Consider the following 25,558-nt stretch of genomic DNA (forward strand, 5'->3'; position numbering starts at 1 on the left):
TTTTTTTTTTTTTTCAGTTTAAGTACATTTTATCGTACTCTGTGATGCGGTGAACACACGCAGGGAGTGGGGAGCTCTATTTCCTACTCCCAGCTCCATCAGTAATTAGCTGTGTAACTTTGCACATGTTACTCAACTCTTTAAGCCTCAATTTCTTCATTTTTAAAAGAAAGAAGGTGTACTAAATTACAGCCTTCCAACTCTACACTCCTAGACTCAACTTCGTTAACTCTCGAAAGCACTGTGTATTGCGGAGTACATGGCGACCACTGACAAAAATATTTATCAGATGATCTGCCCCCAAATATGCCAGATAACAGAGGATTCACTCTGATTTGCTGCAAAATAATAGCCATGCAAAAAAGCACAACTAGTTAAATTCTGAGTCATACATGACAGCAGTGATGAAGGAAGTAACCACTGAGATTCCCAGAAAAAGCCCCACTTAAGAAATCATCTTATGAACGTGTTTAGGCAAGATTCCAAAATCTTCCGTCCGAAAGCCTGCCCTGAGCTGGAGACACAGCTCCGAAGACCTAATAGGCAGCTGGGGAACTCAAGTCCCTCTGGCATGGCTCTGCCTCAGAGCAACTGTCCTTCTGTCTGAAGTCACAGTATCGCCCCCACCCCACCCCAGGCCCAACATCACAGGCAGGACGACACGATCAGTATCTGGTACAGCACATGCAGAACAGCAAAGCAAAGGGTGCTTAGCTGAAGCTCAGGGAAAAATGCACAGACTGAGTCACAGAATCTACAGCTCTGTTAGTCAGCTCCGTGGCCCTGGGTACTCAGCAGTGGGCTGTTGCCAAGCTTATCGTTTTAGTCGTTAAAAGTTACGAAATATTTACACACATAAAGATTAAAAAATCATGTAAGACATCCAGACAATGAAACATCCAGCCATAAAAGGAAATGAGCTATCAAGCCATGAAAAGACAAGGAGGAAAGTTACATGCATAGTGCCCCGTCGTCTCATCACGACCGCCCTGTCTGGACGGTTTCAGGTTAGGGTTTACCCCAGGTATTTGCATGGTATTTGGAAGGTGGACGTGAGGTGGCAGCATTCACACTCTGCAGGGCCCGCCCTCTCCAGTCTGTCCTCCCTGCCCTGCTCTTCCCGGCTGCCAGCCTGTGCCCTCCAGGGACCCGCAGGCCTCCGGCGACACAGGAGCAGCCTCCTTCCTCAGACGTCTTCACAAGCTCCCCTCAGCGTCCTTCATTAGTGACTGTCCTCTCTGCTCCACTAGCCACCCCGCTCTGTGCCCTCATGTCCCCAGTTTCTCTTGAAAACAAAGCCCCTCTCCCAGACCACCGCTAGTCGGCAGATGAAATAAAAAACTACCTAAAAGCATCGTGCTGGCATAATGAAGATTCCCCAGAGTGGCAGGTATGATACACGTTTTATCACCTGGTCACACAGCACCGTGTCCCGGGAGAAAGGAGGTGTTTGACTCCTGTAAACTTGTGAAATCTGAAGCTCAGAAAAGTTAAAACACAAAGTGATCACTAGCAGGAGAAGATCTCAAATACAGGTCTTCTGACAAAACTAGAGTTTTTGCCACCACACCGTGGCTACCTTGGTGGGTTTTTTTGTTTTTTGTTTTTAAAGACAAGGTCTTGCTCTGTCGTCCAGGCTGGAGTGCCCTGGCCTCTAACTCACTGCAGCCTCTAACTCCTGGGCTCAAGCAATCTTCACCTTGGTGGGTTTTACCAGAAATAATAATAATAGTAAAACTTAAATACCAAATGCCAGACACCCTTCTAAGTGCTTGATATAGATTAGCTTTTTCAATCCTCAAAATAATCATTATGAGAAAAGCACTATTATTATTCTCATTTTTTGACACAAAGAGAGGTTGAATAGCTTGTCTAAAGTCTCCCAGCTGATGGGTGGTGGGGCCGGGATTCGGTCTGTTCGTGTTCTTAATCAGTACTCTCAATCTCAGCTTGGTTTTTTTTCCCCCATAATTCAAACATGAACCAGTCTAAGTACTTCTTGGTTCCCAAATACAGCTTAAAGATTGTGCTTTCTATCACTTAAAACTGTGCTGTCCCCACTGCAGTAGTCACTAGTCCCATGTGGCTATGCGAGCGCTTGGGATATGTCCAGTCTGAACTGAGATGTGCTATACGTGTAAAACAGAAATCAAAGTTTAAAGACTTAGTACAGAGAAAGCATGCAAAACACCTCATCAGTAGCTTTTCATACTGATTACATGTAGAAATGGTAACATTTTGGATATACTGGGTTAAATAAAAAGCATTAAAATTAATCCACCCATTTCTTTTTCCTTTTTTTAATGGAGCCGCCAGAAAATTTAAAATTACAAATATAGCCCTCACTTGGGGCTTGCGTTATATATCTAAGGACAGCTGTGATTTAGATTGCTCGAGGAAGTTTAATCTGATCGGAAGCCTTCCAGTGTTTTCGCACACGTACCTCTAGAATAAAATGTAAAACCACGTCCCCCCTCACACACCCTGGCATAATGGATCATCGTGAGATTGCGGGTATGGCAAAGGGTGTGTTTTTCTTTTGTAAGGTAGCAAAAGGGCAATTAGGAAGGGAGGGAGAGCTGGCTTAAGGCCTGGCCGGAGGAGCCTTCTAAGGCTGGTCACGTAACTGCAGGAAGGAGGACATAAGGAAGCTGATGACCTAGGAACCAATTCCCATAAAGCAACGTCCCCAGGGCGCGCCTCAGAGAGCTCTCCCGTGAGCTCCGGGGTGCGTGGCCCCAGTTCACAGACAGCTGAATGTGCGGCAAAGGCCAGATGCCAGCGCCTGGTGAACACCGAGCGCGCCCGGCCTTTCTGGCCCAGCCTGGCGGAGGTCTGTCCGCTGGAGACAGAGCCGGGCAATACCGGGCAGGCCCTGCAAGCGGCAGGCTCGCCCCTGCCTGTGCACGCGCCCTGACACGCAGCCCGGCGGGGAGGGCGGCGAATTCCAGCACCGTCCGCAAGCTCTCGCCACTCCCTGGGTGCCTGCTGTTTTGTCTTTCCGTCCGACCCCAGGCCCTGACCCGAAGTGTTCAACTTCATCCTAAAACATACACATTCCACCGCTGGAAGTCTCAGCACTCAACTGATTTCCTTTCAACCTTCCGCAGATAACATTCCCCTGTGGGTTTTTTTTTTCCCCCACTAAACACATCAAACGTTCAGGTTGTTATTGCAGACCTCAGGGCTAGTTAGTGTTCTCACTTATTTCAAAAAGTCCAGGCAGCCCGAGGAATATCTTGGCATCCAAACTCTGAAACTCGGCCCCTAGAACAAATGATCCTTTTCACACTCTCTTCCCACGGGGCATGGAAGTGACAGCGAGTTTAAAAATAAAGACACCAGGCTTTGCAGCTAACCTGGAGACGGCCGGGGCCCACAGCCAGGGAGCAGAGGACGGCTCACAGAACAAGGCCCCGAACCGTCCTGCCAGAGAGAACGTCCCCACGCTTCCTTTCTCGGTTAGCTCACACGGCACGGGGACAGCCTGGTGCGGTGACTGCCCCCTGGGCTCCTTTCTTCCCACACTAAGAAGGGCTCCTTGTTTAACATTTCTGTTTTCGGGAACGTTAAAATTGCGTAGGCTAAGTAAAATAACGCCGGCAGATTTTCAAGCACAGTTAACAACCGAGAGGGTGGTTTGTCCCCCGAGTGCTGGGCGGCCGTGTTAAAAGCAAAAAGCTCTGCAGATGATTAATACTCAGGGACAGATGGGGGGACACTCGAGACTGAAACAATTAGTGCCCGGATTTTTAAATATAAAACTATTGGGTTTGTTTGGATAAACTCAGGATAAGGCAGAAATACTGATTTGTTCACTCGTGTTGCCAAACCCAAACCAATATTTACGGACCATTTTGCTGAACAAAGTTCATTTCAGCTGACACCAGAAGCATATGCCACAAATGACAGAGAACTGTACTTACTAACCAGGGGGTTAATGGCTGGGTCCAGTGATATTTGTTTTATATAACAGGGCAACTATATCCCATAAACATATGTGAGCCACAGTAAAAAAAAAAAAGATATATGATTTTAGAACCTAAAGAAATGTGGAATTTACTTAGAAAAAATCAAGCCTCACATGATCTTCCTTTGTGTAGGAAATAAGATTTCCTACACCAATCTTATTTTTCCCTGTACAGTTGCTGGGCATAGTCAGTGAAGGAGCAAAGAAAGTCTCCATTTGAACCCCGTGGAATGGGTCTTTCTTGCGCCCTGAGGCTTAGAGTTGAAATGTGCACGGCCCTCTCTAACTACCAGCCTGAGTTCTGCTGATGTTTGATTTGTTCCTTTCCCATTTTGGAGTCAAGAAACCAAGACCAATGACACAGTCTTCAAAGAACGGGCAAAATGAAAATAGTTTCCCTTCACTGAATATCCCAGAAGGTGAAACCATTCAAAGAGGACTTAATTATAGCCTGTAACATGGAAATGTTGAGTTAAGCCTACACAAGCCCACCGTGGTGACACCAAATAAACTTCTGAGCTCTGCAGAGAACTATATTCAACTTACTCACGTCAGGGGTGCTCTCCTTCCTTCCTTCCTTCCCTCGCCAACCAACGCAGGCCCTCTTTATAGAGAACTTCCCCTTAACTGGAGAAATTCACTCTTTAGATGAACTGAAGCTACTTTGCAGGGAATGGCTTCTCTACACAACTCCAACAGGACTAAAGATTATTCTTTCAAACATTTCCAACTCTGATCGTGACGATACTTTCTAGAATCTCTACACAATTCGTAATGCCCTGAAAGCCATTTTCGTATAGCCCTGTTTTCTTTTAAAGAATCTGATGACAATATAAAATAGTAAGGTGCAATCAAGCCTAACTTCCATATACCTGTGTTAGCGGTGCTTGACTCAGTAGCACAGAAAACAGTATCCATACACATGTGTGTGCATGTATATCCAGTACTAAAACATGTATGTGTGTATGTAAATGTACATATACAGACACACCAATATGTTCCAGAATACTAATCGCCATTGGCCTAAAGAAAGCCAAGCAGCAGGTTCACAGGAGAACGCCCTGCTAGTATTTAGGAATCTGAAATGTGTGTCTACAGCCAAATTCACAGTATAAGGTGGTAACCGGCGCTATCTTAGGCTTATCATGGGGTGAGCAGAGTAAGATGTGACTATTAACTGCTGGAGTGTGTAAAACTTTGCAGCCAATAAAAACTGCGTGTGCCCATTTACATTCCAGCCAGCATATGTGAGTTATGGGTTCGTACTTTCCTCTTAATGAACCCCCTCAACCTCCCAGATCTAAAGCAGAGAGAATCATCTCCACTGACAGAGGAGGAAAGGGCTCAGATGCTGGTGACACAGCAGGTACACCGGGACAGGAATCTAGGTCCCTGACTCCACTATCTATTATTTTCACTACAAATAGAGAATAATTAAAAGTCAATGTACAAGCCGAGCCAGGATGAACAGGAACTGAATTGAAGGTCAGGTTGAAGAAGGGACAATAAAGTCTAAATAGGAAACTCAACACAAATGGAAATAGCGAAGTTGAAACTGGGAAAAGACGGGGTGTTCAAGGCTGGAAAGTCCGGGTGGATATAAAGTGGCAGGCGCTGCGGAGAAGGCCAGGAATCACGGAAGACCGAGACGTTGGCAGCCAGTAACTGAAGTGGCAAAATGAGCAGCGCAGGCGTCAGAGGACGTGGGGGTGTGGATCACTCCACACTCCTTTCGCCACCCGCTGAGGAAGCTTCCAGGACCAACGTGCTCATCAACCTGAGACCATATTGTCACTGGCAAGCAAGTGCTGGATTACCAAGCCCACAACAGCCTTCTGGAAAAACAGCTCGTCCTGTCACTAAAATTAGCAATGGCTATCTTTAGTTTCATGGGATAGGCTTTCTCCTACAGGCTCTCTTTTCGTAAATGTCCTAGTTATCCAAACACTTGCCACCGTGGTTAATAAAATATAAAACAATAATTCTGAGGGCGAAACTTTTTAATCTTTGAATTGCCTCAGTGAGCTGCAAAATCAAACACAATCAGGAGAAGAACAGCCATTATTCCCTCATGAAATCACTTTGTTTTCTCTTGTCCTCTTCTTTGATAATGACAAATCGTCGTTGGCTTGGACATCCAGTTAAAACATTCTTGACTTACGCGGGGATCGCCTCTGTGAGAGAGCTAATGAGAAAGCAGGAACTTTTCTTCCCGCTGTGATTTTTATCCTATGTGAAAATGGGTTACTTGCATGTGTGTGTGAATGAAGGAAGCATTTGTCTGTCCAAGGTCTAACGTGTAGAACACTCTCAACAACTGTCTGATGAACGCATGCATGTCTGAGATCACTGTGGTCCTATTTATTAAGTACTTCCTATAAGTAGGTTTGTGCCTGAAGCTCTCCATACACTGTCTACCATGCACGGTATTATTTCTTGACTTTCAGATTGGAAAGAGTAGCTTCTAGTGGCTTACTGGGCCATCCATGGTTACACAGCTGGCTTCTGTTTCACAGCACACACACCCAAGAGGGCCATGCCCTTCCCTGTGGCCTGTTGCTGAGAATGTGACTGTCTAGACTGGGTGACACCATCCCATACTCAAGCAGCCACATTCAAAATTCTCACACAAGACCACAGAGAGGCAAAGCACACGCTCTTGATCCATATCTTCCCTCCAGATGATCACACGTGGATCACGAGTGAAGCCTCACAACGGCTATTTCTGTGTGAACCTATCTAGTTCCACTTTAATGGGAAAGTGGGCTTTCTATGTGGAAACCCATGCCATGGTGCCAGATTTTGAGGAAAAATGGCCAGATTTTAAGGTCACTATTGGTTGCTCCATCCACTAGCTTAGCCATCTGAGGAAATTACTAATGGTAAAACATCAGAATACAGAGAACTGAAACAGGATTAACCTTTATAGCCTTTCATTAGCTCATCACAGCTGGTAGAATTTCATTGCATAAATCTGTAGGTCATGGGATAGGAAATACTCACTTTAAAATGAAAAACTTAAATTTGAAATATCTATAAAAGGTTGAAGTCTTCCATTTCTTCAAGGCTCAATTAGCCATTACCCCATAAAGACATGAGGTAAAGAAGAACGTACCAAACAAAAAGGGCATTTGAACTGATAGCCGTAACCTTTCCTCTCTGAGCAGAGAGAAGTATTTCACAGAAACCCTGGAGCTGGGTGCGTTAGGGCCTGTCCCCCTGTAGACCGTGGCACACCCGAGGCACCTTGGCAGCGAGACCAGAGCAGGCAATCAGTCCTATGACCCTAACACCCACCAAGATGGTGCCTCCCATGACACAGTCCAAGTTCTCTGCTTTCAACCATCCTTCCTACACCTATGGAAGACGCTGGTCAATCAGGCCGTATAACCTGCACACGGGACATATAAGATAGGACCTCCAGGGCCACCTGATTTTGCCACAAAACATTCTCCACAGTCAATGCCTACAACTTCAGGGGATGTAACAAAAAGAGTAGTTACATTTTGGGGCCTGTTATTAATAAAAAGACCCCAATCTCTTACACTGAATCTGCTCAGGTCCCCTGTACACAGCGCTTCGCAGTGTCATCGTCCACACTGCTGCACTGACGCTGAGCCTTCGTAACACGTGCTCGGGACGTAACACCACTTCCATCCCATCCCCTCCCTGTCGGGCTGAGGTTTGTCTCCCTCCCTCTGTAAAACAACTTGCTGAGAAAACACCCACGAGGCCTGACATGTTTATTAAATCATCGTTGATGAACTTGCCTGTGTGGACACAGACCGTATCACGAGGCAAGCGCTGACATGTCTCTGAAAAGTGTGCTCTTACCCCACGTCTTCTGAATGAAGAAAATAAGAAGATTTCCCTACGAGAAAGCATGGGACTTACCCAACACTGGCCTGCCTGACTGCGTTAATCCATAGCTCATCAACTTACCCATTTTATTTGGTACTTATTTTAAAATACATCATTGCCTCCCAAGGGAAAGCATATGCACCTTGCGTTGGAAAGCACTTGATAGTTTGCAAGAAATCCTTTTAATAAGTCATGAATTAAACAGGGAAGATGTATTGCTTATGTTATCTTACCAACGCAGACAATGAGCTCTGATCAAGTTTACTCAGGGACCAAGGCAAGAACTCAAACCCAGGTCTTCACAGGGCACCTTCTAGGCCAACCCACCACCTGGATGGGCAGTAGAGCCTAGTGGCTAAGAGTGTGGCATTTGCATTCACACTAATGAAGTGAAAATGTTGGTTCTACTACTTACTGTTATGGGCTTGCACAAGTTTCTTTGCCTCTGTGCCTGAATTTCCTCATCTGTAAAATGAGGGTAAGAGTAGCTACAACATGATCGCAATGACGATTACTTGAGTAAATGTATCTTAAAAATTTTGAAGTGTCCAATACATAGTAATCCTTCCATAAAGTTCTATCGTCATTACTACGTGAGGTGGTTATCTACGAGCTTGTCTGATACCAGAACTACAAATCAACAAGGATCATCATAATATGACGGGAAGTACTGGGTTCAAATCCTGCTTTGTCATGTGATACTGGAAAAGATGCTTTAAAAAAAATTTAATTAAAAATGTAAAATACCAGACTCTGTAACTGGAAAGAGATACTCCCACTCGCCTTGCAGAAATAAACTGCCACGTTGTGAACAGATTATGTAGAGGTCCATGTGGCAGAGAACTGCAGGCAGCCTCTAGGACCTGAGGGCGACCTCTAGCCAACAAAATGTGGGGCCCTCAGCTAAATTCTGCCAACACCCCACTGTACTCTGTTAAGCGGAGTCTTCCCCCTTCAAGCTTCCTGATGAGAACGCAGCCCAGCGGACACTTTGGTTATAGCCTTAGAAGACCCTGAGAACAGTGTCCCTGGGTTCCAATTTATATATGAGACATGTCCAAACTCCTGACCCGCAGAAACTGTGAAATAATAAATGTATATTGATTTAAAAAATGTAACATACCAACCATAGCAAATATTTTATAAATAAGGAAGAGGAAAAACACTGCATATCCTTCCATGCTAATCCAATTATCATTCTGAACATTCTCTCCTAGTCTTTCTTCGTAATATGATTTACTGTATAGTGATAAGAGTATGAATTCAATGTTATAACCTGAATTTTTCACTTACATTATACACATTCTCACATGTTGGTACATACATTCTTCATTTATATTTATTATTTCTAATGGATGAAAAATTTTCTTTTTTTTTTTTTTGAGACAGAGCTGTGCTCTGTTGTTGAAGTGCTGTGGCATCAGCCTAGCTCACAGCAACCTGAAACTCCTGGGCTCAAGCGATCCTCCTGCCTCAGCCTTCCTAGTAGCTGGGACTACAGGCATACGCCACCATGTCTGGCTAATTTTTTCTATTTTTGGGAGAGACAGGGTCTCGCTCTTGCTCAGGCTGGTCTTGAACTCGTGACCTCAAGCAATCCTCCCACCTTGGCCTCCCAGAGTGCTAGGATTACAGGCGTGAGCCACCGCGCCCAGCCAGGATACAAAATTTTCTATCAGGAAGGTGGAAAAAAATTATTTAATCAGTCCCCTGTTGTTGAACATTTATGTGTCTTCCAATACTCTACTATTATAAATAAACTACCACTGTCAATATAGGCATGTCTATATATTTTTTAAAACAATATTTTGGATTAGTCCCTAAGAGGAGGTAATCTGGTAAAAATTATGTATGTCAAAACGAAACATATTATGTCTCTCTAAACTAATTTAAATGGTACCAGAAATATTTAAAGTACTAGTTTTACCATATTCTTTTCAGTACTGGATGTTATAATTTTTCAAAAGTAGGTGAGAAGGTACTTTGAGGTTTTAACTTAACATTAATTACTGAAGTTTAAATATTTTTCTACATTTATTTGTTTCAACTTACTGCTTCCTCTTTAAAAAATTATCTTAGATTAAGTTGTCTAACCTCTCTGAGACTCCGTTTCTTCATCTATAAAGTGAAGAAACTGCGCTGCACGCTATTGTTGTGAAACCAAATACAATCGTTTAAGTGAAAATACTTATGAAGACTAGTTCAAAGCAGCTGCTCCACTTTTAGCTAAATGAATAAACCGGTGAGTGAGTGGTCGGTTAGACAGAACCACACAGTGGCCAACAATATCAGTCTAATATTCGCATGGAATCCAGGCATAAAACTAGTCGTGGGGAGAAAGTGAAACTTTCTAGGCAACATGGAAAAGATGGCATGTTGATTGATAGAGAAAGGATGTCCCTGTCGTGTCTTTCTCGTAAGCACCTGCCTACCTTGAAAGCAGATACAGCCAAAGAGGTGTCACCGGGCAGCCCCTCAACAAGCCGAGCTGTGAAAGTCATTCCCTCCACCTCCCTACCTTCCTCCCACTGGTTTCCTACTCAACACCAAGGATGCCAAGAGGTAAAAGCGCCACCTAATCTGAAAACGATTTCCTTAGCCTTGAGAAGTACACATTGACTGTTTCAATAGAAAAGAAAATACGGGGTGTCCTTTTATTTTATTTGAGGGAAAATCCACTATCCATAGGATCAAAAGGAAAACTGCTACGAAAAGCACTTACAATAATAAACACCACAATTGCTATGTAACCGAAAGATATTTTATCTCCTTGGGAGGTACGAATAGCACAAAAATAGGTTGGCTTAGACTTTATAAATCCAAGTTAAAATTAAAGAAGCTCTTTTAAAGGACCTACACAGGATGTGAACTTGGTCCTAGATTTCAGTTTCTGATGAAATATCCTGTAGGTCTTGCTCATACACTGAGCTGTTCAAAGCCAGAATGCAAACAATTTTACTTCTCTGTTATTCAGAACCTATTCTGATAATATCCGTAACGGTGGTAAAAACAAACTGGAGAAAATAATCATCATGAATGAAGTTCATTATTCCTCTGCCTACCAAGGGACCAACGGTGCAAACCTTCAAATCTCTTTGATGCCAAGGACAGATGTTTGAAGGAGAAAAAGCCTCAGAAGGTTGGAGTGATTACAACACTTCATCATCAGCTGAGCTTCCACAGTGGTTTATAATTCACCCGGTAAAAACAGATAGTCAAACATTGGTCACGTCCCCTGAAAGGCATCCAGAAAGCTGTCCTTGCTTACTGCACTGCACATAGCTGGAGAAGTATATAGAAGAACCATAATCCCTTAGGAAACAGAGAGCTGCCCTTCTGAACTTTGTTTGTTTGTCCTTTGGAAAAAGCAGTGAGTCAGACCATAGGTATAAGGGCAGGAGAAGTAGTTCCTGATGAAAAACCGAACAGATGCCAATTTAAAAACTAAAGCCAAATTTGCGTGTTATAAGCACTCTTAGGAACAACTCTCCACATAGAAGAAAATTTATGTCCTCAAAGTCATCTTATGAAATTACTAAATGAAAAATATTAAAGCACATCAAATGTTTTTTAATGATTCTGATAATGATCACTCATCATACTAAAGTTAGACTTCCTTTTCAATAACAGTAACATGCTAGTCCGAGTTTTCAGCCCATGAAAAGCACAGATTATAGCGGGGTTAGCCAAATTGTCCATAATAATCTCCCCAAGTTTCAGAGGCTGAAACGATCACGCCCAGGGTATTGTCACTGTGACCTGAGACGCCACAAATTACATGTAGAAGTAACATGAAGATAGCTCTGGGGCTCTGATTTTTTTCAGATGCAGGAAGGGATTTCTTTTATCCATTCAATGCTCTATTTTAAAGTGTTTGCAACTGGGGACATCAAACTGTCATGGCTAGAAAGACCCACAGAAATTACTAGTCTAATCCTCTCATTTTAAAGCAGGTAACAGAGACCCAAAGAAGTTAACTGATGTGTTCAAAGTTTCATAACGACTGAGGTGAACCAGGAAATCTCGGAAAGAGACAGAAATTAGGCCTGTTTGTGACACTCCGGTTTCCCCAGCCCCAACACTAAGTCGTTCTGATTGTATGGAAAATGACATAAGCATAATGAAAGCAAATATGGATTCCTAGAAAAAATAACTCTTCTTTGTCCCTCTTCATCCCAGACCCCACGTTTCCTATCAAGACAGCCCACTTCCTCGCCCACAGCTCCACCTCGGCAGTGTTTGCCCCAGAAGTGCACACATGGCCTTCGCAGCCAAGGCACAAAGGCCTTGGGCTTTCTGCACCCTCTGCCTTCTCTTCTCAGTCCGCACTAGACCCAGGAGTGGGGGACCATGGCGAGGGTTCTTCCTTAGGCCTTTATGAACACGAGGAGGATAAGCGGTAGATGCGGTTCGTTTTGCTTGAAATGCAGAATCTCTGCTAACTGGCCTATGCCTGGTTTGGCCATATGAATAATTCCCCTATGTTACGTAATTGTATGAATTTCCCCTCCACGTGAGGATGTCAGTCTGTGGGTGCGTGTCCTGCAGTGCTCATTGCTAGCTGTGGGAGTGTTGGGGGTGGGAGTTACATGCATATGTGTTTTGCAGCAGTTGCTGCTCTTTAGAAATGAGGACAGGACCTCCCATATCCTCCCTTCTAATGCCCACTCAGCAACCTGAGGATAGAGTTTATGAACCTCATGAATGGTTGGTTATTTCTTCAAATTTAAGATTGCTTTGTCTCCAAATGGCCTTGAATGTAGATCAAACTAACATTATGAGGAAGAAAGAAAAACGTCCCTCTGCACTTTTACCTTACATGCTAAGTACCACTGGAGAATCCCAGACTGCTAACCCCCAACGGACAGAACTACTTCACAATAACACAAATAAAAATCAGAAAACAGCTGTTAAATGTTTAAAGAGTCACTGCAACATGGTATCTTCCCAACTTATCACACCTCTGTAAATAGCATCAGGAAAAAAAACAATTTTAAAATCAAAAGACTATCTTATTCCATTTTGACATCAAAATATTTCATTGCTTTTTTTCTTAACGCTGTGCATAAGGAAATGGTTTACCTTCCAGCATTTTCTGCAGACTGTTCCTCATGACATGGATGTTCTCTATCCCGATAAACTGAAACTTGATATTGGAATAATTGTCTTCATTCTCATAGCCTTTCCCTGCAGCACGATTTGCCATTGCATTAAGCTGCAGTGGTCAGCAAAACAGAACAATCATCAATTATATTCAGGACATGGAACAACCAAAACACTTCAATGGAGACCCATAAAAACATTCAAAAGGATGTGCAGAAACATAACACGCTTTCAATCACTGGAACCCGGTACTAGGTGTGTAGGATCAGGCGCTCATGCTGAGGTCGTGCTCAACAGCGTGAATTTGTTGGTGCGGGTGACATTTTCCTAGCTGGGAAGCAACTATAGATACACCCATCTGGAGATGCCTCTCGCAGTTCCCCGTCAGAGATGCCACACTGAACGTGGAATTCTGTGACAGGGTCAAGCTGCCCAAATTTAATACCACATGTTACAACCTGCAGGTTTGCAGAGTATCAGCAGAAACAGCTGTCAATAGAAGGCTCTGTAAGTTACGTTATTATATCTTTCAGTATACTGCCAATAAACATGTTATCGAACAGGAATGGTTGCATCAATCTAACTTGTCTACAAGAGTCCCCCAGATACCCAATTAAACCTTGAGCAGGAATTGCCTAATAAGTTGAAGAAAGGAAATGCAGAAGCTAAGTCCCCTGAGACATTTCCTCCACCCCCTTATTTAAATCTGAGACCTATTAAGTGGGCTTTTTGATCACTTTCATTTTCATAATTTTGCATATGAGAAGTTGGGGTCTCCTAGTGCAAACTGAGTTAAATGATAATGGACTTGAAGAAATGTATTAAACCCAAACTCTGCCCTAATCCTAAAATCAAGAAGGGGACAAGCCCTGGTTTAGCTGGGAAGGACAGATTTCTAGAATGAATATATTACTGCTAATGCTCCATTCTTGCTGTTTTACTAAGCAGGTCATCACAGCCTAGAAAACAGTATTCACTGACCATTCTCTTCCTCTGCCCACAAAGGTCAAGAGAGATATCCCAGGCAGAGAACCTAAGCCAGGAACTCGCCACCAGAAAAAATATCTGCTTTTAAGAGCAATGCAAAGCAGTACTTTTCAAAAACAGATGTCTAAGAATGTTTATTGCAATATTTTTTTTACAATAGTAAAAACCCAGGAACATCTCAACAGGGCAATGGCAGGAAAAATTACGGTCTATGCATGCCGTGGACTACCACCAGGCACCAAGAAGACAGGCACAGATCATACGGTATATATACAAAAACTCCCCAACTTATGATGGGGTCACGCCCCTATAGACACGTTGTAAACTGAAAACAACCTGTCAAAAATGTGTGGCTGACTGGGAACTGTGCCCACTGCCAGTCCAGCATGGCAAGAGAAGCGCGGTTTCTGCCAAATGCGTATCGCTTCCACACCATCATAAAGTCAAAAAATCGTAAGTCCAACCATCATAACTTGGGGACCCTCTGTATATAGACTTGGAATTGGCCCATGATGGGTTAAGTGAGAAGAGTAAGCTATGGGATATTCACACAATCATCCAATTTTTATAGAACAATCCAACTTACAGATATGCACGTATATGTGTGTTTATTAAACAGAATAAAATGTACAGAGAATATACTAATTTAGCAGCAGTTACAGCAGAAAGACAGAGGGTGGCAAGTGGTAGGGGAATAGCACCAATACTTCAGACAGATACTCTGTACCCTTTCATTGTTACAAAGAACATACGTGAAGTTTATCATTTAAATAACAGGAATAAAATGTATTAGCAGTGGAAAATAAAACAGCTGAGGGCAAGCTGTTGTCACAGGGGCTCAGGTGGGCAAACACGTCACATTTCCGTAGCAGTCCTGCTCCACAACTTAGCTCATGTGACATCAGCTGGGGACATCGGCCCCCCAGGACGCTGTCCCCAGTCCACACAAGAGTTTCGTCTGTCTCCCAGGAATGCTATGAGAATAAAGGTTTTGGCCTTAATCAAGAAAAAAATATTAAAATAATGTATTTTTAAGACAATTTACATTCATGCTTTTAAAAGTTCAAATATTTTAAGGGGAAAATTTTTCTAAAATTACATATAGATATTGTTCTTCTGAAACTATTATAAAATATCACTGCTTTATATAATTATTTTCCAAAGCTGTCGGCTTATCCTATATAACAAGCTTCATAAAACAGAACAAATTCATAAGCTGCTTTCAAGTATCCTTATGTTACATGAACTTATGTTTTGTCATTCTGAACAAAATGTTTTGTTATTCTGTTATGTTTTGTTATCTTGAATAATTCAACTTAAGCCTACTCACCACAGAGATACTGTTTTTAATAAAAATCAAAATGTTATTTTACTCTATAATTAAGACTCTGTGTTCACAATTTAAAATAGTTGATTATCTATGATCTGGGAGAACTGACTGGTAGTCTTCCTTAGAAGTAAAGGAGCAACGCACGACAACCTTCTCAAAGTCAATGTGTACTTCACATAGTGAACAGAAGGTGGCGGTATTTTATCTACCATCCAAAGGGTAGCTTGTCAAGATCCCCACCTATTTAACAGGATCTAGCTTGCCAATGCAGCAAAAGCTGAACCCTCAAAGCAGGAAATGTGGCTTTACAATTCATAAAAATTCAAGAAATTATCCTGGATATTAGACAGATGATAGATAAAAAGATATAGCATCCCTTACATAAACAACTCACTATTCGTCAAATTTGGTCCTCTGTCCCTTTGGTTGAGAACTCCATGTCACGACCAAAGAGAAAGCTAACCATGTCAGCTCCTAAAGATAAAGCACTAAGGGTAACAGCATTGCAGCTTCAACTCCGTTTAAGAAACACAACGGATACGTGAAAAACAGGACTGGAAAAAGTACCCTGTTTTCTAACACAAGATCACTTTGCTATGTGGTCATTGCAGCACATTTGGATGCAGAGAGAAGTTCACGAATGAAACAAAAAGAACTCTGTCGTTTCTCGATGAACACTCAGTGATCACCTACTGTGGGCCACGCAATGAATGGAAGAGAAAGATGAACAGGAAGCTGTCCCTGCAGTGTTAAGCAATTAACTGAGCATGGATGACAAAGCACATGGTGACAGTGGCCACAGACAGTCCCACCAGGCCTGGGTGGGAGCTGAGGGAACATGGAGACAGTGGCCGTGGCAGGAGCTGGATGCTAGAGCAAGGCCACCCGGCTGGGGAGCAGGGCTAACAGTTCATGAAAGAGTGAGAGCTTGGGCTGGACTGTCACAGAATCTGCAAGGAAGAGAGGGAGGGGAGGGCGCTCTAGACGAAGCAGCGTGCAGGCACAAGGCCAAAGCCGCAGGCCAGCACTGAAGAGCCCACCCCTCCACGCTGAGTAGAGGGTTCCGATGTGACAGCAGGAGCAAGAGAAGAGGCCAGAAGGCACCTGAGGGTCCTCTACAAACAGGCCTAATTAAGAAATTGAGACTTCACCTGTGGCACTGAAGAGCAACTGAAGGCTTTTGAGCAGGTGTAATCGAAAAGTTCGAGGCTGATTTAGTGTCCACGACAGAGAAGTTCCATGGGAATGGGGAGAGTGGAGACAGGCAGGCAGTTAAAAACTCGAGGTAAACGAGAGGAGGGGAGAGAACAAAAGCTCCCAAGCTCCAGGAGGGGCCGTGTCGGTCTCATTAAATAAAGCCCAAATCCAGCTGGCGCAGAATAGGTGCTCAGCGTAGACTCAGTAGCTGCATAAACGTCCAAGTAACGGTGAAGTGAGGGATGAGCGGGCCGCGGCTGTGAAGAGACAGCATCAGATTCTCCCCCTAACCCTACATTGATCAAACGTACGAAAGCTCAGTGTTCACTCTGACATCAGGTTAAAGGTCAACCTGGTCCCTTCCCTAGTCCTAGAGTCTAAGATTCCCGCAGCTACATTTTATGCCTGAATCGTGATGGCCCTGATCTGACGTGGCTGGGAAATGACAGTAAAGAGTTGATCTTGGCAGGAGGGGGCCTGGGCCATACCTAGCACGATGGCCCTTCTCTCTCCCACCATATGTAACTGACTAAAGGCAGAACCTTAACTGGTGGCACAAACAAGAAACCATGAGATGACTTGACTCCTTGCAACCACTTTCTACAGCTGTGCTAGTCGAAATCCTCCTTTCCCACGCCCTGAGGACACCTTGGGCAGATTTAATAGCTTTAGAATTAAACTCAGATCGAAAATCTCCATCCGGCTTAATTGACAATTCCAATCCCATACAGGATGCGAAGTTATCTCATTCCCCCATTCTGGGCTACTGAGACGGGTGTGGGGTTTGCTCTGCTGCCCCCTCAGTCCCTGCGTTCTTCTCGACCCCATCTGTGTATCGCGGGAAGTGCAGAGAAGAGGTCGGTTTCTCTTGCAAAGCCAGCAAAGGTTATAATCCTCTCTTCACTGGTTGTCACCACTTTTCTGGTTGAAACTAATGGGCCATCGCTGGTGGGACCATCACCATCCAGACACTGCATCTCCCAAGGCATATGCGTCGATTCTCAGAGGTGGGGAGGACACATTTCTCCGACACACAAGATCCACCTTGGCTTGAGGCTACCCCAAGCTCCTCAGCTTGCTTGCCAGCACACACCTGACAGTCACATGCAGCGGGGGACCCCGGGTGGGCCAGCCCTCCTGGGAAGGTCCACGCAAGACGGCTCAGGTCCAACTTGCTTCCTCATGTCCACTTGACCCACAGGAAACCTCTCCCTTCTTGCCCTGTCACAGAGCGGGAAAGCCCACTGTTCCACGGCCACTAAGCACTGCTGTCTCTCCCCCGTCCTCTTCCCTCTGCTTGTTGTCATGACAGCCACAAGCAAGCACGATGCACATCTGACTAAGAAATGAGATCCCAGCTTCCCCTCTTTCAGGCACCCCAAATCTTTACAACTGATCTTCCTAGACACCCCCTTCGCAGGACACAGTGAGTAGAAACCACCGAATCACCAATCCTAGAGAAACAGAAAAACATTCCACACGACATCCTGTTACACAACCAAAACTCACTGACGTGGGGAAATCAGAGGGCATAACCACAGAGCAGTCTCTGGAGAAGGAACAAGGACAAAAGGCTGAGCGTCACCGTGGCAGGTGCCCGCCTCAACCTCGCCCCTCCTCTTCATGGCTCGGCGATGCCGCCAAAGCTGCTGGTGTTCAGAGGGCAGCATGGAGCCCTTCTTGCTCCTCCGGCCTGACTTTGGATGAGCTCGGGGTGGCTGCCCTGGGTGTGCACCCAGAGGTGGCAACCTTCCTGGCTCCCAGAGTGGCGACCAGGCTTCACTGGAGAGTTTTTGTAAACAGAAAAAACCGTCGTGGTCAAGCGCATCATAGGCTGTGGAGTCAGATGAGCCTGGATTTGAATCTGGGCTCTACCCTGAACTGTGCGACCGTGGACGAATTATTTAACAACCTCTTTAAATCTAATCCCTTACTCGTGAAAAGAAAAAAAAAAACAAAACTCCTAATTCGCAAGACTCTTATAAGAATTAAATGAGAAAGTGCCTGGCATTTTTACGAGCTCAGCAAAGTCCCAGAACAAATTAAGGATAAAGTCACGAACAAGGATGCAATCCAATGAGTTATCCCTCCTGTTACAATTCAACAAACACTGCATCAACACTTTTCCATATTTTCTCAAGGCACCAAACCCTAGCAGTAAAATATGACCTGAAGGGCATGATTTATTCGAGTGCATGTTCAACACATGCTTGGGGACCTCACTGCCTTTGCCTCCCAATAGATAGTTCGATGTCAACAGCCATTCCGAAGGCTTTCATCCGAACAGGCGGCTCTGGAAGCTCCTTCGTGGGGCTAGCATTGCTCAAAGGACAACAACTCCCCAGGCCGCCTCCTAACCCTTTCTCTTTAAAATTAAACCTGTGAGCAAACCTGGGAAGTGCCCGTTCACCACCGTCCGCACCTGCTAGGCCAAACATGCACTCAGTCTCCTGGCTACCAGGGAGGCCTAGCGCGCTCCGCAACAAAAATCAACAGACGTGATCTTTAAAAGAACGAAAGCTCGAAGCAAACAGTTTAAAACTCACGCGAAGCGCGTGTGCGTGGGTATATATAAGAGGGCACGGCTTGTACAAGATCCCACTTTTCTTTAATGCATCAGCGTCAAACTGCTTATCGCTGAGAGTAAACACGCTTAGTGCTAAATATACCCTTCAGATCAAATCCTTTGGATTAATTTCTTTTAAATCTGGAATACGCCTGGCTCTACAGCTGGCGTATTTCCTAGAAGGTTTACATAACATAGTACAAACTTGGATCACTGACCCTTAAATCAGCCGTTGAATCTGTTTGCATTTAAATCTGGAAAATCAGGATAGGAAGAGGGTTCCCAGTCTCTACTGGGTAAAGCCCCTCTCTTGTCTTTTACTTTTTTTTTTTCCTTTTCTTTTCTTTTCTTTTCTTTTCCTTTCTTTCCCTGTCTTCAGTATATCTGTCTCAGAAGCAGGCATTCATTCAATCCTCTGTAACTATTAGGAAACTCAAAATAGCTCCGCCTTGCTTAGATGCAAAGAGGATGAAGAAAAGCAGTCAGTGTGAGCAGCAAGGGTTAGTTAAAGCACAATAAGCCGGAGAGAAAAAGCACAAATCAAAAAGAGAACAGTAAAAGTCAGAGATTTTCTGGCATCTTCCAAGTGAAAAATCTTCAAGCAGAGAAGTTATTTTTTTCCCCAGTTGGAAGCTGTTATCTGTGTGTTGTGCTTTGAAAACGTCTTTACAAGAAAGGGAGCCTTTACTTCTAATCTACTCAAGTGTGAACACGATCTCGCTGTAACATGTTTCAGCAGCGGCCTCCGTGACTGATCTACTCATCCGCATCCGAGAGTAATTCTCCACACTCACTGCCACGCACAGCTATTAACCCTTACCGGACCTGGGTCCGAAGGAGACAGGACTGTTCTGAGGTCAAGGGTCTGAGTAGGGCACTGATCTCACACCAGGAGAACATCACAGTAAGTGACCCAGGGCATGAATCCCAGTGCTTGGTGACATGGGGCTCAGCCAACGTTACCAGGGTCTGAGCGCCTGCCCGAAGCAAAGGGTGGTACCCAGTTCCCATTCTTTCTCTCATCCCCAGTGAGTGCAGGCTATGCCCATAACTGCCCATTCTTAACAGTGGATACTTCAAGTGACTTGAGCTGTCACTCCTATTAGTCCTATTTCCTCCTTCCTGTTGTAATGTTTCTTTCCTTACGTTCTTTTCCAAATAGCTTCGCTGACATATAATTCACATGTCACACAATTCACTCATTTTAAACGTACAACTCAATGGGATTTAGTACATTTACAGAGTTGTGTGACCATCAGCACAATCTAATTTTAGAGTATTTCCATTACCCCAAAGAGAAACCCTCTACCCATTGGCAGTCACTTCCATTTCTTCCCTCCCCCCAGCCCTAGGCAACCATCAACCTGTCAATACTTTCTGTTGCTAAGAATTTGCCTATTCTGGACATTTCACGTAAATGGAATCCTACGATATGGGTTCCCTTCTGACAGACTTTGTCCACTTCGCATAACATTGTCAAGGTTCGCTTACGTTGTGGTCTGTATCAAGACTTCATTCCCATTTACGTTCCACTGAATGGATGTACCACATTTTATAAATCCATTCTCAGTTGAGGAACAATTGATTATTTGTACTTTTAGGCTATTATTAATAATGAACAAATATTCATATCCATGTTTTATGTGGACATGTTTTCATCTGTCTTAGTTATACACCTAGCAATAGAATTACTGGGTCACACGTTAACTGGGTTTCACGTGTAAGGTCCTTATGCTCTTTGAACCTTTTTATGATGAAAAAAATTTCAACCTGTAATTTAGAAAGTAAAAAGTTTCTTAAAATCAACCTCTCGCCCCACAGGAAAACCACTGTGAGCAGCCTGGTATACGTTCCCCCCAGTGTGTTTCAGTGGGATTGTATCATATGGAGTTTCCGTATCCCACCCTGGTTGCTCAATGGGACATCTCAGACTCCTCTCCACACCACATGGAGAGACAGAGCTGCACGTACATCTTTCTCATCAGTCGTAGGTCCAGGTACGCGTTCACTATAGGCTAGAAATCACAATGGCAAAAGTGTGGAATAAAAGACATTTCATTCTGTCATCTCCTTCTGTCCTACAGAGTCGAGGTACCTGTGGGTGATTGTGTTTCCGTGTATTCACCATCACATTCCTCTGGGAGCTCCATTTGCTGATTGGTTTTGAAAGAATTGCGTCTAAGGAGCAAAACTGGAAATTTTATTGGACCTAACACTGATTCTCCTTAAAAAAAAAAAAAAAAAAGTAAAGCTGAAGTGGACATAAGTGTAAGATCCACTGGGCTTACCCCTTGGTGACTAAATCTATTACTTCCTATCGGTTGTTTTATTAAATTAGAAAATTAACACGTCGATATATGTGCAATTATAAAATAATATTTTCTAACAACAAACAAGTAGAAAGTTCTCTACCTCCCCAAATCCTACTCCTCTCTCCATGGAATTTTAATAACTTAGTGTTTACCCTTGCAGATCTTCTGTATGCATTTTTACATACCTATAGTTTTTTTTTTTTTTACACAAATACAACAGTATACATATTATTTCATAACTTGTTTTTTTACTTAGCATTACAGTTTAGACAACTTTCCAGGTCACAGGTACAGATCACCACAAGCTGAATTTTCCATCACAAGAATGGCACTGCCGGAGTTTCATAGTAAACTTCATATTGTCAGAGCAGAAAGGGTTTGATTTATAAACAAATCAGATAATAATTTGGTGTGTTTAGGAAAGCAACCTCCAAAATTAAACCACACTCATTTATCGTGTGCCACTCTGCACCCGGCACCAGGCCAGGAGCAGGGGGACAGAAAACGTCCCTAACACAGTCAGGCTGCAGGAGCTGAGGACTTCCAGGAGGCAGCCCCGCAGGGCGCCCAGACACTGTGCCTAAAGGGGGGGCCTCCGTGCAGACGAGGCAGCCTGAGCAAGCCATGGCAGCCTGTCTCCAGCTTTGTGACTCGAAGGCACGCGTGGAAACGGTGACACTTACTTTAGGCCGAGTGTCAACGACGTAAATGAAGTCGCTTCCTGGATTGGCTTTCCTGATGGCCTGGAGCATCTGCTCATCCTCCAGGCACCGGGCGCTGAAACCGGACAGGGGCTGGCTGCTCCGGCAAATGGAGGCCTGGGCGGGGAGGTCAGAGCAACACGGCACCATCAGGTAACTGCACCCACCAGAGACGCCCTAAGCATCTCTCCAGAACACTGGTTCATTGACGCCCCACGCCGGCTTGTGAAAATGTGGTAGAGCTTTCGGGAAATCGAGATGTGTTTATTTTTAATTCGAGTCAAAGAAACCAGCAACGGGCAAGCAGTACAAAAAGCCTCTCTGTGCAAGATACTGGGAATGTGCAAGGATGTTTAGATAGGATCTAAATCATGAAACTGAAAACCATTTAAATAACCTACTTTCCTTTTCAATGACATTGTCTCATTTTCCTGCAGAAAGTGGAAATACGAAATAAATAATTGTTCTCCTACAACTTACAGGATACTATTAATGGCAAGACTACTAAAAAAAATTATTTTTTAATGCTTTTCATCACCTTTTTTACTAGCCCATTTAAAAAGATCAACAAATTCCAAAACCAATTCTAAGTGGGAAGTTTCGACTGCGATGAAAGCCCCGGTTGCCACTAACAGGGAACCCCCGTGGGCAAGCCGAGGAGGGGCACCTTTCAGTGGGAAATAGTCGCGTGGCGTCACAGCCGCTCAGGGCGCTTGCACTGCGGGGTTCTGTCCGTGACGGGCACCCCAGCTCTGAGTCCAATCCCAGCTTAACTGTCCTGAAGACCCAACCCAGGACGATGTGGCAACTCCATGGATTTCTCCAGAGAAATGTGGTGCTCCTCACCGGGGAAGGCGGGGATGTTTCTCGCTAGTTCTAAAGACTGAGGATGACGGAATGGCCAGACACACAGCTGGGCGATTGTATGCAGGTTCTGGTACCATCCGCAGTAGAGACAGGCAGTTACTGAAGCGGCTCAAGGAAATCCGGGGCCGCAGGCAGGTTCAGAGTGCAGGAGGCCAGGCATGGGGCGTGGGGAGCAAACCGAAGTGACAGCAAAGTGACTCCAGAGTCATTTCGTGCTTGGGCAGAGGGGAGGAGAAAAAGACCAGTGGGTGTGAACACGGAAGTGGGGGCAGCGGGCTTGGGGGAGGTCAAGGAGCAAGGTGAAGAGATGGCAGGGGGCAAGGGGGGGTCAGCGGGCGAAAGGCAAGCTGCGTCCAGTGGGCGGGAAGCAAGTGGCCACAGGTCGCTTTCACGGGGGTCCTGTTTCCTTTGATCTTTAAGGGGCCAGAGTCTGCCGCCCTGCTCGGAGAGAATTCTGCCTGGAGAGAGAGCTGGCTTTATATGGTACTTTATCTGGGTTAAAGAAAGATTAGTGCAGGACAGCTGCCACCGGGCAATCTGGCAGATTCTATCAGAAGGGTTAGATGGGGAAGAGAACGTAACTGCACGGTGAGACTGTGTCTGAGAGTGCGCACACCTGAACTCACTCAGCTAGTGCAATTAGGAAATGGAGCAAGTGAATGACAAAAGCTATTTCCCATTACCTGCTGGTTTAAAGGAGGGGTCCGTCAGACCAGAGTTATACTAGGAAATGTGGGGCCAATAAGTTGAACCAGACCTATGAAACAGACTATGTTTTGGTATTTTGTACTGACATTTTCTTAATAACCTGTAGATGTTATTTCCAAACAAAATTCTTCATGGACTCAGTGATTGTTAACGTATGGGTTTTTGCTTTTGTATAGAACACTCAGAGTCCCCGAGTGTTTCTGCACACTCTGCACGTAGCCTCGATGGTCGGATGCTTGAGAGAGTATTACTATGACCTGGCAGCACTTCTTACTGATGTCAGTGTCCTGAGAGCAGAGATTATAAACTCCTCCGTGGTAAACTGTCAGGGGAGCCTCTCATTTACGATGCTAATGATAATTAAAATAGCCAACATTTTCTCATGGCTTACTACTATTTTTGACCATTTATGTGATAGGCTCTATTAGAATAACTTTGTATCCTTTTATTTAATCTTTCCAATTATCATATTTCCAATTATCATATTATTTGTTTCTCTTTATAGATGAAGTGACCAAGGCACAGAGAGGTTAAGTAACTTCTCAAGGTCACACAGCTAGTAACGGAGGAAGCCAGGATTTGAATCCAGACAGAATATTTCCTGATCCTCAATTCCTAACCAAAGGAATTTAGCCCCCCGGGAGGAAGTAGGCCAGGGAGCATGATAAGGCATTAAGCTGCAGCATGCAAGAAGACCTGGCTCTTACTCCCAGTTTTGCACTAACTCACTGTATGATCTTGGGTAATTTATATATCTTCCCTGAACCTCAGTTTTCTCAACTATAAAATGGGTAAGACATTAAAACTACAGGTTGTGATAAGGGATATAACACTCCTAGAACTGTGCCTAACACATAGGAAGTTTCAATAAATATTTAATTATAAAAAGAGAGCAAGAAGGTCTATATTTTTCTTAAGGAAAATTGCCCCATTGGAAATCTCCAAGAGTTTTATTTCCCAGAAATTTCTACTGTGAATTTGGGAGCCCATGTTGTGTACAATTTAAAGTAAAACTTCTCCTTTAAAAAAAATAATAAAGAACAAAGGGTCCGGGCGCGGTGGCTCACGCCCGTAATCCTAGCCTTTGGGAGGCCGAGGCGGGAGGATTGTTTGAGCTCAGGAGTTCGAAACCAGCCTGAGCAAGAGCGAGACCCCGTCTCTACTAAAAATAGAAAGAAATTAATCGGACAACTAAAAATATATAGAAAAAATTAGCCGGGCATGGTGGCGCATGCCTATAGTCCCAGCTACTCGGGAGGCTGAGGCAGGAGGATCGCTTGAGCCCAGGAGTTTGAGGTTGCTGTGAGCTAGGCTGACGCCATGGCACTCACTCTAGCCAGGGCAACACAGTGAGACTCTGTCTCAAAAAAAAAAAAAAAAAAAAAAAAAAAAGGATAGAGAAATTCTAAGAACTCTCAAATACAAACATACACAGAATTCTGAACACGGGTGACATTTACGCATCTCTCACCATGATCTGCGCAGCCGTTAACAGTTGGATATCCAAAGGGAGCCGAGTGGCACTATATAACCTGTGAAAGGCCTACAGTTAATATTATGCGTTGCCTTGAGATCCAGTGAAACTGGGAGGGCCTCAAATGGCCTCACCGCAAGTTCCCTTCCACACGCTGCTCCTATAGATAAGGTGCCCCAGCCAAACAATTCTCCTTATCCAACAGAGCAGGTGCGGCTGCTGTTCATCCCCAGGTACCAGGTTTCAGTTCCCTGCCAGCCCATGGAATTAGTCAAAGAAGCTCATCACATCCTCCTGCAGGAACCAGGGGTGACCCCCTCTCCTGATACTACAACACAAAGCCAGCCTCTCACAGCCGCTGGCTGACATTCTGCTCCCCAGTGCAACCTCATGTGGCCCTTCATGGCATGTGGTGTCCTCCCCACCCCGCGCAGGGAATACATGTGACCGATAAACTGCTATGGGTCACATGGGTCCAACGT

At 44.4% G+C, this 25,558-nt stretch overlaps 1 protein-coding gene across 1 annotated transcript in view; it reads right to left on the reverse strand.

Moving 5' to 3' along the window:
• Positions 1-25,558, reverse strand: part of MTMR7 (myotubularin related protein 7) — a 108,361-nt gene that overhangs the window by 13,401 nt on the left and 69,402 nt on the right. The window contains exons 6-7 of the mRNA XM_012662905.1: positions 22,010-22,144; positions 12,914-13,046 (exon numbers count right to left, since the gene is read on the reverse strand). Coding sequence (XP_012518359.1) covers positions 12,914-13,046; positions 22,010-22,144 — 268 coding nt within the window. The remainder of the gene's footprint in view (positions 1-12,913; positions 13,047-22,009; positions 22,145-25,558) is intronic.

The sequence above is a fragment of the Propithecus coquereli genome, unplaced genomic scaffold (genome assembly GCF_000956105.1).
Source record: "Propithecus coquereli isolate 6110/MARCELLA unplaced genomic scaffold, Pcoq_1.0 Scaffold79, whole genome shotgun sequence".
Classification (NCBI taxonomy): Eukaryota; Metazoa; Chordata; class Mammalia; order Primates; family Indriidae; genus Propithecus; species Propithecus coquereli.